Here is an 18,013-nt window from a genome sequence, read left to right on the forward strand (position 1 = left end):
GACAAAAAGGAAGAGACTCATTTGCCGTCTCTTAATATATATTAAAGCAAAAATTACTAAGTCTGTAATTTAGGTATAAGAAACCTTAAAAATCATTCAGCTCATAAATTTAAATAACAGATGCACATGTTTATGTTATGAATAAAAATCTGTGAAAGTTTGTTTGATTCTGTCCAACCTTTTTCATGGAGTTGGATATCAACATAAAATGTAACACAGATCACAAATAAAGAAGTTATTCATATGTGTTGATAACGACAGCTAGATGCTGTCAGGCACCATGATAAACTCACCATTAGAAATACACATCTTCCTTGGTTTGAACACAGCATCTATTTTTGGATATGAACTTTTGCTTATTCTGAAAAAGAATTTTGTGATTATCATAATATTTTTGCTGTTTGTCATATATAACAATATTTTCATTTTGTAAATAAAACGAATGAGAAAAGAATGATGGACACAGTTTCAAACATGAGTGTAACCTGAGTTTTATAACGCTTTCCCTATATCATATACCAAAATCAAATTACAGAACAAATGTTTGCTAGTACAACCATTCTTATATCTAAGACTTCACTGCTGCAATTTTTTCAATTTTCTCTGGTCAATTTAAGATCCATCAGTTCAAGGATTTATAATTATTGTCTGCAGGTTTATCTAACCAAGATATGTCTTTAAAAAGAATCTGGAGTAAATATGTATGTTTTTAGTATGTGATACATCATTAAACTTAAATATTCAGATTATGTGTATGGTACTAAAATTTTGAAGAATTCCAAAAAAATATTTAAGAGAATTTAAGAAAATTCAAACAATATATTGTTTACAACCATTATTCCAACTTAACCCTTTTAAAGTTCACTTACTGTCTATCATCTAAAGCTTTGACACTTTTACCAAGATATACTTTAGAAATAACCAACTGACCTGAAAATATGTAAATATCTATATAAAGTAAATCAATGTAAGTCTATCAATGTTCTACTGTTCTTTTGTACTTTGTATTTATCAGGTCTTATTCTTGTTTATTTTTTATTTTGCGATTATCTAGAAAATACACAAAAAATATATAAAACAAATATAAACAAAAAATAATGCCAAATATACACCATAGTTCTTTCTACGTTATTTAAACAAATGGTTAATGTTTGCCAATTTTTTCTCAGTTATGCAAATCTATAAATATATAGATAAATATTTAGTCCTGACTTTTCATTAGATTTAAATTTTCAAATGTTAACATACCATATCTAAATGGACATGAGTCACTATAATCTGAATTCTTTCCATTCTTGGTTAAATGTTCTATCCTATGTCTATCAGCTAAACTCAAACTATTACTAAGAGAAACAGCACCATCTCTTCCCAAATCCTGAAAGAAATGGTTAAGCTTAAGTAGCTTAGTAGATCATTTAACATATTGAAAAGAATGTGTCCCTTGTACACGGATGCCCCATCCGCACTATCATTTTCTATAATCAGTGAAAATGAGATAAAAACTCTCATTTGGCATTAAAATTAGAAAGATCATATCATAGGGAACATGTGTATTAAGTTTGAAATTGATTGGACTTCAACCTCATCAAAAACTACCTCGACCTGAAGCGGGACAGACGGACGAAGGAACAGACCAGAAAACATAATGCCCATAAGTGGGCCATAAAAATTCAAAGTACACAATGAAACAGCACACAGGAAGCAACTGATCGATTCGAAAGAGCTCAAATTTTACAACACGCCACTCTTTAGTTGCTGACCATACAAAAAAGACATTCTGTTCAAAACTTTCAGAGAAAAGTGTGATCAAAATATTTTGAACAAACTGATGGACAGAGAAGGCAATTGCAAGATTTCCACCACTCCTATACTGGGTTATAATAAAAAAAATATATATATATATATATAAATCTGGTAGTTTTAGAAATTTATCTTACACTATATGTTTGAGCCTCTAGGAAACCTTCCTCTAACAAATGTCCTGGTTCATTAGCACCATTAGATAACTGTGGGTCCTGCATCCAAAATAAATATTCTAACAACTTTCTGTAGCCTGTATTTCTGAAAATTTAACATAAAATTCTCACATGTAGTATGTTTATTCTGAAGTATAATCACACTATTTTATCTCAATAAAATAAAAAAAAACATGAATCAAATTAAATTTAAATCTGTTTGGTGCATAGTCAGATAAACAAAGAACTGTGTGTTTTCTTTTCTAAACTTCTATAATAATGTAAGTCAATTTAAGGCTAGTAGAGGGTTGAGCACTCACAAAAATGTTTAACCCACACAGTTCTATATGACCCTGTCCTAAGTCAGGAGTCTGTAATATAGTGGTTGTCATTGGTTGATGTCCAACAAAACATTTTTTGTAAATATATCAGGCCAAGGGTTTTTTGTTTGAATTATTTCACATTTTATCATGATATGGTTTTTCATAGCTGACTATACAGTATAGGTTGAAGGCTGTACAGTTACCTTAGATGCTTTATTCTACACCATTTGGACTATGTCAGTGGTGAAAAGTTGTCTCACAGGCAATAACACCACATCTCCTTTTTTTTTTATATCAGAAAGAATAACTAAATGAATCTTCATGATATTTAACATATACACACCTGTTACATGGATAGTATTCTCCATCAGGATCGTCCACGATGGAAGACAAGATATCGTCAAACCGTGTCCGTAACATCCTGTTATGTATCCGTATAATTCTGTGGATTTTGATTCCCGATACATTGTGATCCTTATAATCACTAGCACAAAATCTGGATAGCACCAAATCATGACATGATGAAAACCTGGCAAGAGATATTATGGTTATCAGTCGCCCATAGATAAATTATTGGTGATATTAAACATAAACTTAAAGTTTTTTAAATTTCATAGTATTTACATCTGCCTTCTTGCCCTCCCCCTCCAAAGTTTTAGCTTGAGTCTGATAATTTGTATGTTAGCTGCTGAAACTTATGCTCATGAGATTAAATATTCAATATCATTCTAGATAAGTTTTCATGTAAAAGAATTCAAGAAATTTCAAAGTATTTTTTCATGAAAACAATATAAACTTACTTCATTTTACAGCTGTATAAGATACAGCAATGAAATTGAGAAAATGTTAACGAAACAGGTAGGTTTGATGAACCTTTAAATTAGGCTACGATGAAATTATTGAGAATTCATTCCACAGAACGTTTTATCACAAAAATTTAAGCAGCTTTAATAAAGCAAACAGATTGTTGTTATCTTTAAAAGCTAGATTATTTTCATTTTCCCCTTACCAAATATCTGTAGGTGAACCCTCTTCAAAGCGGACATTTCCTCCAGATTCTAGTTCTATTAACATTCTATTAACAATAACATCAGCACTTTTCTTTATTCTAGCAGCAGCCTCATTGTAATAACACTCAATTCTATAATAATAAATTAAAACGTTATCAAAAAACATACAAAACTTTTTACTGAATCCATTTATACCATTATAACAAACATGTTGTACTATAATTTTTTTTAAACATATAATAAACTTCTAGTTGTTGTTAGTCTTCTATGTTTTTTTTCTAATTTAGGTTCATTTGTATATTTCGTATGCTTCCGTTTCCCTGAACTAGTATCTATTATTGTTCAGCTGCTCTTCATATGGGGGATTTTCTCGCTGCGTTGAAGACCCATTGGTGGCCTTGGGCTGTTTTCTACTTTTTGGTTAGGTTTTTATCTTTTTGATACATTCCCCATTTTCATTCTCTTTTTTCTATTCTAAACAATGTAACTTTCCTAGTTGTTTCCTTTCTGATTTTTGTCATTATTCCCATTGTATAATTGATTAGTTGTTGTTTGCTTTATGTTATGTAGTAAAAATTTCATTCATATCTAGGATAAATACAAGTTGATAAAAAATAATTGGTGGATTCTGCAAAGTGTGTCAACAAGAATGAAGGGTAATTGCATAGCTCTAAGATACTAGATAATAGTATTCAAAAAGTTGCATGAGAGCAGGTCATGTCTCGTACAAATACATTAAATATCTTCATTCCTATACTGCCCTCAATTATTACCTGTCAAGTTTATTTCTTAAGCTTTCGTCATTGTTGATTGAAAAATTTTAAAGGGGTGCTTTTTTTTGTAAGCAGAGAGTAATTCAGTCTAATACAGTAATTAAAATACTCACTCATGGCACTTCCTTTCCCATTTTCTTATCCTTTCCTTTAAACATGTATGTTTAGCTACAAAACCACCTGTTTCCTCTAATTTCTGGGCTTTGGCCTGCAAAGTATATAAAATGGCATACATAGTTCCTTTGTACACAACTTTTCAAATGATAAGATATTTTTTGTAGTAATAGCATAATGATATGCATATTCATTTTTTCACAAAAGGAGAAATCTAAATGATTCTTATAAACAGATGCCAACATCAACACAGTGATTTATGAAACAAATTGCCACCTAAAAATAATGAATAATAGATTTCAATGAAACAATTCATGTAAATACTGATAGAAATCAAAATATTTTTACATTCGTGGTAAGAGCCAATAATATTGAGAATTTCATTCATCATATCAATAAAACAACTGATAACATGACTGATATTGAGAATTAAAGTAAAAAAAAGTCTTGCAAATAAAATAAATTATGTTATTGTTTACTAAGAAAATAACAAAATACCTCCCAAACTGAACACTTTTATTCAGAGTGAAACAAGAACTATTTTAACATGTCTATATAACAAGGGTGTTTAAGCTCTTTATCTGTCAAAAATAAGCCTAAAATAAGAGTATTTATCAAATAAAAGAATATAAAATGTCAAGATATTGCATTTCATCATTACTTAATGGAAGCTTAAATTGATTAATTTTGGAGCTTGTCGTACAATTTCAAATTTTTGTTGAAATTGTTTAAAATAAACTGCAACAGAAAAGTGTCATTTATGTACCACAATTGATACTGAAATAAAGTTCAGTCAAATGTGACATATAGGTCACAATGACCAATTTGTTACTGAAATACTTTTTTTGGTTTCAGTGGAATGGTATTTTGAAATGTCATTTATAAATATTCCTGAGTATATGAAAATATTGTCCTAAACACAACTTAACCAAGACACTGTATCATGAAATTTAGGTCACAGTGACCCAACCCTTGCTGACGTGTTATTCTTTAGCATGATACATCATATGTCACCAAAAATTTCATATGCCTGAGCCACATTTTGTAAACCACATAAACTAACAGCTAATGAAATGAAACTTGTGGCAACCAACTTGTTCATGCTGATTTTACTTTTAACAAGTAACAATTTTCACATGGCTCCTGCAGTGCTGATCAACAAAATGTAGGTCAGTGTTCTTGAAAATACTGCTGTCAGGGGAAATTGTTGTTTGCAGGTGAATTTGGGTTTTCAAGTTGTGATTGGTTGGTAGTTATCCCTTTCTTACACACATTTGTATCACGCTCAGGAACAGTTAATCATGTTATGTAAAAACATTTATCCAGTTCTTAGATGAATTCTTTTTTGTGCAACAGGATATGAAATGAATCTCTCACAATGAAGAAGACTTATTTGACCATTACTCTAACTGATTCCAGTCTGATTCTTGCTGAGAAATAAGATTTTTGTCAAATGTTAAAATGTATGTGAAAACAACAGGTAAAACATATCACAAACATTAAAGTGACTTAAAAATTTTCAGACAAGTCCACACCAATTTCATTTCTTGTTCTACGGATTTTTGGACTCCAAAATTTGGGGCGAGCGAGCGATTTGAAAATTTTAATAAAAAAATATTTAATTTGCAAATTTTTTAGGTGAAGCTTGAAAAGTAAAGGCGAGCGATTATAATTTTTTTGTGTAAACATAAACTAGTAGGTTTTGACAATATTAAAACTTGATTTATCACTTGTACTTTGACATTTCTTTAATTTCTGAAGTATTTTTTCCCTGTTCACCAAGAAATAATTAAATCTGGTCTATGTATGTATGACTGACAATGAGACAATTCTCCATCCAAGTCATAATCAGTTTGGGGGCAACCCCTTAATGTTATAAATATCCCTTTTACATGTTTAATGAGGGATCAATATAAGTTATAATATATTTGTTTGTACAAAAGGGCTCATATTTTCTCAAAGAACAATATATCTATCTGGTATTAAATGGTCAAAACATGTCCAAGAATTTTGTATTATTCCTGGACTTTAACCATGTTAAATTAACACATTAATATTATTCAAAATAAGTGGACCCCTCTTCTATAAAAAGTTGTTTAAAATATGATGTAACTCTCCTCTTTTTGAGTACAAAATTCTAAGTTTTCAAAGGTTTTGTATAGAAGAACTATACAAATCCTTGGTATTTCTATTTTCTTTTCTACATCAGTAAAATGACCCCTTGTCTGAGGGAGGGTTGTTCTCAACTTGATAATAAAAAACACAGGTCAAAGTACAGCCTTTTACACAGGGCTTTGATACAGACCAAACAGCAAGCTATAAAGGACCCCAAAATTATTAGCGTACACAATTCAAACAGGAAAACCAACGATCTAATTTATATATCCAAAGGGAAAATACCAATGAACAACATCAACAAACGATAACTGCTAAACGACAGGCCCCTGAATCAATCAGGACAGGTGCATAAACATGCAGCGGCTATGGATAGTTTTGTTTCGTCAGCATACAATATAATTGCAGTTGTAGGCAAATCCTTCAGAAGTTCTTTGTACTTTATTCTAACAACGAACATTTTTTGATAGGGAATATAATTTAGGGGAAAGAAACCAATATTTTGTTCTTTACAGGTATTTCCGCTGTTATAAATTTATATCGGAGCACTCCCATTTTGTATCAATAGGTTTCAGGCTGAAATAAATATTCTCACAGATATTTACAAAGTGTGGTGGGGTGCTTTTATGTTTAAAATCGTTATATATAGGTTAGACTGTGATTTTAAAAACAAATGTTGATATCTTTTTATAATATTTACACAAAAAAACGGTGCAGGAAATGGAGATGATTACATTTCCGGATGCGGGAAGCGGGAATATAAAAAAAATAAAAAATTCTGTTTTGAAAAAAATAGGTGCGGGTGGGTCCGTCGAACAAGGAATCAAATTGGTGTGGCCTAACATTCATTAACAAATCACAGGTTTTTACAGTTTGTTACTGATTAAACAAGTAAAGGCTTAAAGGATCAATACTTCTTAGCTGGTGGAATTTTTTAGCATCTTTTTTCCCCCTTTCCTTTATGTTTACATAATTGTGTTTTTGTGTTTATAACATTATATATATCTATAGGTCACTGTATGGCTTTCAAAAATGAGCAAAACCTGTAATTCAGTGTCTGAGAACCAGATAATTTATCTAACATGGACCTCCTTTTTTGTCAGATGACAGGGAACAAATCTGATACATGTATCACTTTTTAATATACATGTATATAAAAACTTAAACTTACTAATGTGAGTCTACAAGTTATTAACTGCTACACATTTATAAACTTTAAATAAAGCATAAAATGAGCCTTTAATAAAGAAGATGTGTATAAAAAAGTAGAAGTGTTAGAGGAATATTAGAAGCTGAATATTATAAAGTTAGATATGATGCCACTGTTAGGTAGGAAGGATTTTTAATAATTTCTAATATATGCACAGTTATCTAATATAGTTTAGAGATATAACATGGACTGAAAGGGTGGTTATATATTAGAAACGGCAAATGTTAATCCAAGCAACAGTTAGGTTAATCCACAAAGGTGAAGGTCACCTGTGTTGCAATATCCATTTTTTCAAGGTCAACAACCTCTTCAAAGTCAAGGTCAACATTTAAATCCCAAGTGTCTTCTAATTCTGTTTCAATCTACAAGTTCAAGTATAAATTTTAAAAATCAATTATTTACTTTTAAAATTAGACCTCTGAGTTAAAACGTAATAATAAAAGAATAAACAAAAACAAAAAATGTGAATCAAAGCAAAAATAAAAATTTTGAATCAAAATTGCCTGCTTGCATCATTATACAGTCCCTTCATTTTCTTAATGCATCTTTTGTTCATATCTCCTACACATAATCAATCTGGTTGCAAAAGTCTACTTCCCAAATACTGATTTGATTTTGTTGCACTTTCAACATAAATTGTTTATCTTTGTAATGTTTACACTTTTTTTAAACCAGGCACGCTAAGTTGCGGCATGTTTAAAGTTTGATATTTGAAAATTTTACAAATTACACACATTAAATATAAAAACACATTATACACTGATAAGTTTAGTCTTTCTGCTTGCTCCACTTCATTGGCAATAAAAATTTACGTCCCTCCTAAGAGAAATAACTCGCGCAAATGATCTCTAATTGCAAAGTCAATTATGCAATTGGCAAATAGACAATTAGCATTTGTTCATGACTACTCTATGAGTTTTATTTATTAATTAGACTGAACTGAAACTGATGGCAGGCTTATACAATAACATTGGTGCATAAAGCCATAAAAATGTAAGCAAAATTTAATAAAAATCAAATATGAAAAAAAAATCTTTGCACTAACATAACTTACTTTGAAAATCACATTGTCCTCCAAAAAGAAAAGGAAACATCAAAATATTAGAGCAAAATGATGTTTTAATCAAAAAAGTTTTAAAATAAACCATCTTTAATATACTTTTAGATAATAGGAATGGTGAACACAGCAGAAAAAGCATGAACAAATGATGACTTTCAAAACAAATTACATTTTTCTTTAGTCTAAATAAAAAAAGATCTCATAGACAATAAGAAATTGATGTAATTATGTGACAATGAGCTCTCAATACCCATATAATGATAATTCTTATCTAACAATACTCACTTCTTTTAGAACATTATACAAGGATTTTATTCTTTCATGTGGAAATTCTTCTAATTTGGTTTTATACACATCCATTTTTGTCAGAATATCTGTCATATTTCTGTGAACTGTCTTCACACGCATGTGATAGTACATTCTTTTCTTCATAACTGTCGCCTACAAAATATGTTATAACTGTGTTTAATACATGACAGATTACCAAAACAATGTATTTAATACTTAAAAAAGATTCTTTTGGTGTTTTTTTTTTTACAGAGAAAGAGTTTTGAAATTCTATATTTAACCAAATTTTGGTATCAGATAAATAATTGTTATACAATGAATAAGAAAGAACCTTATAATTTCTTTTTTTAATTGGATTTGTTTTGTTTTGCTGTTAGTGAATTTTTCATTCCACATTGAATGTTGGGTTGCTGTCTTACTGATGTTTACCAAGTTTATGTGTTCACGTACATGAGTTACACAAAAACACAAATAAAGAGGGATTACACACTTTTTCTTCTATTGAATTGATTTTTATTCACATCTTCTGTTGGGTTGTGCAGTCAAACTAATGTTTACAATGTATCTGTTTTCATTTACACAAGTATAGATTAGCTACACAGACACACATAGGTCTAAGGAATTCCACACTTATTTACTCACCTCTGCCACATCTGTGACTGTTTTACTAACATCATATGTGTCTAGTGTATTGAGGGTTGGTAGGTGAAACAAAACATGGGTAGAGTAATTACACAACAGACTGACAGGTGCTGGGGTGTACATTGGATCCTTTAAACTCAGACTCTGTAAGGTCGGTAACCTCATTAACTGAGTCAATTCCTACAAAATATCACAAGAGTGCACACGCTGAAATGTCTCGCCTTCTATACTAATCATTGATATTATGTTGATAGTCCTAAGTATAAAGCTAAGCTTTATAACAATTGTCACATAAACTTAACATTAACCAAGATAACTAAACATAGACCAATGAACCTTGAAAATGAGGTCAAGGTCAGATGAACCATGCCAGGCAGACATGTACAGCTAACAATGCTTCTATACAACATATATAGTTGACCCATTACTTATAGTTTAACAAAAATAGACCAAAACACAAAACCTTAACACGGTGCAATGAACCGTGAAAATGAGGTCACGGTCAAATAAAACCTGTGCAACTAACATTAAGATCATAAAATATTTCCATACACCAAATACAGTTGACCTATGGCATATAGTATTAGATAAAAAGACCAAAACTCAAAAGCTTAACTTTGACCACTGAACCATGAAAATGAGGTCAAGGTCACATGACATCTGCCCGTTAGACATGTACACCTTACAATCGTTCAATACAACAAATATAGTAAACCTATTGCATATAGTATGAGAAAAACAGACCAAAACACAAAAATTTAACTTTGACCACTGAACCATGAAAATGAGGTCAAGGTCACATGACATCTGCCCGATAGACATGTACACCTTACAATCGTTCCATACAACAAATATAGTAGACCTATTGCATATAGTATGAGAAAAACAGACCAAAACGCAAAAATTTAACTATAACCACTGAACCATGAAAATGAGGTCAAGGTCAGATGACACCTGCCAGTTGGAGATGTACACCTTACAGTCCTTCCATACACTGAATATACTAGCCCTATTGCTTATAGTATCTGAGATCTGGACTTGACCACCAAAACTTAACCTTGTTCACTGATCCATGAAATGAGGTCGAGGTCAAGTGAAAACTGTCTGACAGACATGAGGACCTTGCAAGGTACGCACATATCAAATATAGTTATCCTATTACTTATAATAAGAGAGAATTCAACATTACAAAAAATTTGAACTTTTTTTACAAGTGGTCACTGAACCATGAAAATGAGGTCAAGGACATTGGACATGTGACTGACGGAAACTTCGTAACATGAAGCATCTATATACAAAGTATGAAGCATCCAGGTCTTCCACCTTCTAAAATATAAAGCTTTTAAGAAGTTAGCTAACACCGCCGCCGCCGCCGTAGCCGCCGCCGCCGGATCACTATCCCTATGTCGAGCTTTCTGCAACAAAAGTTGCAGGCTCGACAAAAAACTAGCATGATTAACATCGTACATAGAACATAATTTATGCATTTAAACTGCTTCTGTTTAAATTCTGATCAGTTTGATAAAGATAGGTTCTACCACTGCATTGAGTGGGATACAATATTTCTCCACTTCAAACAATTTATATAAATGTTCATTTTAAAATGCTTTAAATATTTAAAATCTAACTGTTTAGAATGGAAAAAAAAAACTATTAACAAGAATTTCGGAGTTGAAATAGATTTCTCTAAAAATTTCTAGACAATATGTAGACAAACACTATCGTTCTTTTTCAATGATCTGCAAATGATGTGTTCTTTATGTATGTGATGTCAACCAGCATGAATTACTTTATTCTCTAATTTTAAAAGTGTCTTCTTTAGGTTATCTTTATTTCTAAATGAAACAGCCTTCATCTGCTATCTTAATATTCTAATGTCTAAAACTGATACAACTTGAAAAATAAAAAACTGAAGCCACCAATTGATATAGTGTTACTTTAAATAAAATACTCTTCTTACAATTTTATCAGAAATGAGATGATATCATTTAATATTTATGATGTAATGATAAGATTAATTTAATAATACTTGACTGGTAATTAATAATAAAATTGAAACTATAAAATATATGACTGATGCGTACAAATATTAAAACACAAAAAGGTTATCTCCCTTATAAAGCTATAAATACCTACCCTGAGTGAGGTGATATTATTTCCTGATAAGTTCAAGTCTTCTAACTTTTTATTACTGTCTAATGTGTGACCTACAACATCAAATAATTATATCTATATATTAACATTTGATAACAGGAATAAACAAGAAAATTCTTATATGCATTCCCTAATCCATGATAACTATAGATTGAATATATCATACTATTAAATAATAATTCTAATGCAACAACGTTTGTAACATTCATTTTGATTGGATAACGTCACTTTCTTACATGGCATCAATTGACAATAGATGCTATGGGACGTACGCGAAAGCACAGACGGCATATGACAGATTTTAAATACATGTTTTAACGTTGTTTTCTGTCAGTTTCATTAGAATGGAGATAACAATATTGTATTTTAAGCTCCGACGGCATCAATTGGGGATTTGATGGTCGCAAATACCTGTTTACTGTCTCCGCTAACGCGTCGCCAGTAAACTTAATTTGTGACCATCAAATCCCCAATTGATGCCGTCGGAGCTTAACATACAATACAGTTATCTCCTAAATGTATCCCAAATTTTATTTAATCTGTCGATGTAAAATTAAAAAATTGAAACAAGAGAGATTCTTTGAATGTTTTGTAATCATTTAATTTGTGTACAAATCTTCATATTTGTCTCTGACATATTTAAAATGTTTTTGATGAATAGAAACTTCTGTTACCTATTCTCGTTATTTTGTTTTCTGCTAAATTCAACTGTTTCAGTTTGCTCAGCATGGAAATATTCTGAAACATAAATTAATTTCATTAGTTAAACATTTAACTAATAATGGCAGATTTTACAGTATTGTGTTCTGTCTCCTACTTTCATGTTGCTAATGTGACGGAGACAAAAATGAGTAACGTTAGCGACATTTGGACATGTCACATGAGCAACAACATCTTTAAAAGTTAAAATGTATGCACACAGTGATGTTTAATATATGCCTGGAGTAATAAAATTGTACAGTCTGGTTTAGAATTTCTAAATATACAGAATGTCATTTGCAGGTGTACTTTATATCAAATGAATACACAAGAAACCAAAAAATTAGTAACGTTAGCGACATTTGGACATGTCACATGAGCAACAACATCTTTAAAAGTTAAAATGTATGCACACAGTGATGTTTAAAATATGCCTGGAGTAATAAAATTGTACAGTCTGGTTTAGAATTTCTAAATATACAGAATGTCATTTGCAGGTGTACTTTATATCAAATGAATACACAAGAAACCAATTCATAATAGTAACATTAGCAACATCTACTATCATGACATTATGTTTTGTTGCGAACGTCTTTTTGATGGACGGAATACATTTAAGGTCCTCTTGTAACGATATTACATACAACTTACCTTCTTTGCTTCCCCATCATGTGAAGGAACTGACTCCGAATCTATTTCTGCAAAGGGCGATATTGTAACTCCTATACAGGAGAGTTACAGATATAAATATATGTTGCTCACGTGACACTGATTTGGACGGAAACCTCGAACAGTAACGTTCGCAAAAAATAAAACAGCCAATGATATTGATTCCTCAAGTCCTTTGACCCCCTTACGTCATCCAAATTTAATATGATTGCTATTTTCAATTATTTATAAAACCCGGGATAAAAATAACTACAATGGGCTGTCTGAGAACTAACAAGAAAATTGCGATCGTGACATACCACAATGGACGGAAAAGACGTGACGTTAGCAACAATATTTTTAAATTACCTTTTTTAGCCTTTACCAATAAAAATCTGCCTTAAAGTTATGATTAAAACACAAAAGAAGACTTTTTATTAAAATATAAGTCCATGTTATTAGGCTCCACTTATAAATAATACTTCAAAATTCCACTCCAAATAAGCTGGATGTCAGTAAAGTAGGTCATGATGTCTATTCCATGTCCAATATTTTGAAATTGAAAACCCTCTAATTCTAACATAAAACACAAACACAGAGTAATTTTTATTTTTATTTACTCAGAAAGACACATTTTATTCAATAACATAATGCATTACTCCATTACACAGTCTGTTTCACAGTTTCAGCAATTGCTTTTTTGATGGATACAAAAAACACTAATTCCTTCTTATTGTAAAATCTGCCTAATGCACCTTTGGTTTGATTAAACATTGTCAACATAGCTAAGAAGTATAAAACAAAACTTTCTGAATAACAAAAATGAATTTCAAAGTTTGTTAGTTGTACTTGTAAAGTCTGCTTATATGATGAAGATAGTTAGCCCCGACACATTGTGTATGCACCTGTCCCAAGTCAGGAACTTGCAATTCAACTGTTGTTGTTTGTTGATGAAATGTCATATTTGTGTTTTGGTTTATTATTTCGTACACAAATCAGGAAATTAGTTTACTTGTTTGAATTGTTTTATATTGGTCATTTCTCTGCCTCTTATAGCTTACAAGCAGTATTTTTTTTGCTCATAGTGCTCTTAATGTGAAGTAATATTTGTTAGCATTTTTGCATAGAAAGTATACAGGAAAATAAATGAAAAAGTATTCTATAAATACAAAGTGTAACACAATATTACCTCTATATTAACTATACAATTATCATTTAACCACAGAATCTCAAGTTCTCCCAAGTGGTTCAGGTGTTCAATCACTTCAATCTTGTTTCCATATAAGTACAGTTTCCTTAAATTTTTGTTTGCCTCCAAATTTTCTATTTTCTGAAATAAGAAATAATCATTGAAAGAACAATTCCAATACCAAAGACTGAAAGACCATCTTTTTCTGTTTACAATTTACAAGTATTTCATCAAATAAATGTACTTCTGTGCATATTAATGAAGTTAAAGGAGACATTAATAAATCAGGTGTGAAAGAGGATGAGGATAGTATAACTAGTAAATGGCCCATATTCCTCATGATGGTCAGCAAAAATAAAACCATGAGTGATTTTTGTGCTACATATTTGTTCATGTTAAATGATCTTCCTGTGATATTTGCAGCTCTTTGTTGTTATAGCAACACAATGGCTGTCCCTATTTTAAAAAACTCCAGAAAGTATTAAGTTTTTATGGTGACATGTAAATCAACATCTTTTTTTTTATTTTTCTATTTTTTTAAATTTTTTACTAGAAAAAAATCAAATGAATAAAACTATAATTATACACAAAGACTCTTTGTCAAATAATTATTTGTTGAGAATTTGTTCAGTATCATTTCACATCAATTTAAAAATTTCACAAATCCCTATAAATAGCAAAAAAAAATGTCCAAATATTGCGACTAATCTGAACAGATCTCATTTAGCATCACTTCAAAAGATTAACATTCTTTCAAATGTCAGATTCAATACAAATTTCTTTACCTTGACTTGACAATCACAGATCCAAAGCTCCCTAAGGAGAACTAGTGTAGACAGACCCTCAATCTTGGCAACCTGTTGGTCCATTATAACCAAACAACTGAGACTGGGAAAGAGGTGCATGCCAATAATCTTTGGATATCCAGAAAAGAACATCTCAAGTTTGTCAACGTTACAAATGTCTCCATTTTGTATCTTACTGTAGTTAATTCCATTGTTGGCGCACTGTAAAATATCAAGTGTAACAATATATATGGATAAATACATCAATAGACAGGTTTCAATTGACAATTTGAATGAGAGTACATGTAACTTTCCTATTTTGCCATGTTAGAGACAAAGTGAACAATTTCTTTCATTATTGACCCAATCGTGCTAGACTAAAAATAAAAAAAATTATATCTAAATTAACAATATAATTAGACAAAAACATCAACATCATTTGTTGTTATAGGGATTTTTATTACCGTATTTATTATATGGTATATTTGCTCATACAGTGACCTATAGTTGTTAACTTATATGTTTTCTGGTCTCTGTTGAAGAGTTTTCTTTTTGGAAATCATATCACATTTTCTTTATATTTTTATATTAAAAAAAACATTGTTGCTGTTGGTAATTGTGACATTGATGGTTTAAAGATGGACAGTGGACATGAATAACAATTTTTTGTTTTATTTAGTCTTTTGATGAGGATAAAAGTGATATTGTTTACTTGGTATTAAATTGGTACATGTATTACAGGTTAGGTTAGTGCATATTGACTTTCTCATGTGAATACATACCAACTCCTTCATGCAGTCGTCCTCTTCATCTTTGTTGCTTCTACTGGGTTCTGTTGATATTGTAGATGGTGTGACATCTCCATTGGTGACAGGACCAGAAGAATCTGTTGACACAGACATTGTGATAGCTACTTCAACACATCATAATTGGTACTAAAAAACAATAATTTTCAAAATAAAAATTTATGTTGTAATGCTGCAACCAGATAACTATTTAGTTTTATATGCAATGAAGTGTACAAGAATAAAAAATATTATAAAATATTATAAATACAACATAAATGAAAATCAAGTTTATCTGAATCTTTTTATCTGTTCTAACAACATTATTTTATTGAGATGAGAATTGAAATATTAATTTAAAAATTACTAACAAGAATGTGTCCATAGTACACAGATTCCCAACTCGCACTATCATTTTCTATGTTAAGCACTTTGAGTGGACCATGAAACTGGGGTCAAAATTCTTATTTATATTTTTAAAAATATTTATCATCAAATAACTGAATATGTTTATAAAACCTTATTACCATTAAAATTAATTATCATTTATAAAAGTAAGGCAAATGTACAATGTACCTAGGGCTAATGGACCCTATACTGTGAAGAAAAGTCATAAGTAATATTCCTTGACAAATGTGACAGGAAAAACACCTTTTTCACCATAACTGGACATTGCAACAGTTCCCGTAAAACTTTGATGTCATAATAACAAATGTCTGACGGTATCAGGTCCGTTCGCGCCCAATATACTTTCGCACCCTTCACGTTCGCACCTCGCACGTTCGCACCCAAGGTCCGTTCGCACTCTACACGTTCGCGCCCAATTTTAATTCAAATTCCAGTTGAATAATTTGTTGTTTTTAATTGCTTTTGTGTAAATACTGAATGTATTTATAGCTTGGTATGAGTAAAAGATTGAAGATTATAAATGAAAAACACAAAAGATAATTGTTTTTAACAGCTTGGTCCCTTTGATCTGAAACAATGAAACAATAAAATATAGCAAGGACGTATAACTAATACGTCCTTGAATATAGCAATACACTATTATAACCAAAACATGATAAAATTTATTCATGCAAGACTCAAAAAAAAAAACGTAGTCAGAATCTCACTTCATTTTGAAACAAGTCAATGAAACAAAGTTATAGTAATACACTAACCAAAACATGATAAAGAGTTATTCAACACAAAATAAAACGTTGACAGAATCCCACTTTATTTAGAAAGGAATATTATTTTTTTTAACAATACACTATCCAAAACATGATTAAGATTTATTCAACACAAAAAAATGCTGTATCACTTTATTTTGAGACAATGAAAACAATAATACTTATAAGAATACTACTTGATCACAAAGTTAAAATTGGGCGCGAACATGTAGGGTGCGAACGGACTTTGGGTGCGAACATGTAGGGTGCGAAAGTGAAAGGGGGCGAACATGAGTGGGTGCGAACGTGAATGGGCGCGACGGACCCGGATTCATGTCTGACACCACAAAGGAAAAGAGATTGTTGTATGATGGAAAAATTGAAGTGTCACAGTATCTGAGGTCACCATCAAGTGTTGAAGGTTTCAAAATAGAGATAAGGTCAGTGTTCAACTTGAATGTAAATTTGAGAAGTCACAAATGAGCAATAATTTCTTCATGCAAGGCGTCTTGTATGAAAAACATTTTGATTCAGAGTAAACTAAACTGATTATCTGATTACTGATAGTCCAAATATAAATTATGACGTTTGGCAAGGCTATTTTATTTTTTTCTGGGATGTATTTGGACTAGTTATAAGGATAAAAACTTTAGTTTTTACGTTTATTCTGGAAATCAATGCCAGTCATTGGACAAGTTCTGTCATAAATGGTTTTAAATATGTATAATATAGCTTTTAAATTCAAGTTCATAGGGGATTTATGGTTAATACTTCTTCCATTTATTAAGGTACACGGACTAAAGTCATGTATGGTACTACAATTTGACTAACATTGCATGAGATCGGGTTATGACAGTACACACCTAAGTGTAAACAGGTAAAGGAGACGTTGAGACAGTACCCCACTGGTAGAAAAACATGATCTATTTAGGCTTAATAAGTTCTTAGACACTTTTTTCAATGTATATACCTTAAGTATAAGGAGAACTATCAGAAAAGTGTATGTATGAGACAAATTAAGCACAATGAAAGACTAATTTGGTACATTTTCAAACTTCGCACTAGAAAATTACCAACTTCCGGCCATAAGTTCGGCCATATTGAAGCTT

General features: G+C 30.9%; 1 protein-coding gene across 7 annotated transcripts in view; it reads right to left on the minus strand.

Annotated features, from left to right (window-relative positions):
* Positions 1–18,001, minus strand: part of LOC143068944 (leucine-rich repeat-containing protein 9-like) — a 46,898-nt gene extending 28,897 nt beyond the window's left edge. For 3 of the 7 annotated variants that reach the window (XM_076243346.1, XM_076243341.1, XM_076243348.1), the window contains exons 1-16: positions 17,875–18,001; positions 15,748–15,900; positions 14,966–15,187; positions 14,181–14,321; positions 12,319–12,382; positions 11,627–11,697; positions 9,491–9,670; positions 8,846–9,001; positions 7,770–7,862; positions 4,175–4,269; positions 3,288–3,419; positions 2,622–2,807; positions 1,938–2,061; positions 1,249–1,375; positions 870–930; positions 294–361 (exon numbers count right to left, since the gene is read on the minus strand). In XM_076243346.1, coding sequence (XP_076099461.1) covers positions 294–361; positions 870–930; positions 1,249–1,375; positions 1,938–2,061; positions 2,622–2,807; positions 3,288–3,419; positions 4,175–4,269; positions 7,770–7,862; positions 8,846–9,001; positions 9,491–9,670; positions 11,627–11,697; positions 12,319–12,382; positions 14,181–14,321; positions 14,966–15,187; positions 15,748–15,867 — 1,840 coding nt within the window. In that variant the 5' untranslated portion in view covers positions 15,868–15,900; positions 17,875–18,001. The other 4 variants (XM_076243345.1, XM_076243344.1, XM_076243343.1 and 1 more) reach the window with 4 other exon arrangements.
* Between the last annotated feature and the right edge of the window lie 12 nt (positions 18,002–18,013).

This window comes from Mytilus galloprovincialis, chromosome 3, assembly GCF_965363235.1.
Source record: "Mytilus galloprovincialis chromosome 3, xbMytGall1.hap1.1, whole genome shotgun sequence".
NCBI lineage: Eukaryota > Metazoa > Mollusca > Bivalvia > Mytilida > Mytilidae > Mytilus > Mytilus galloprovincialis.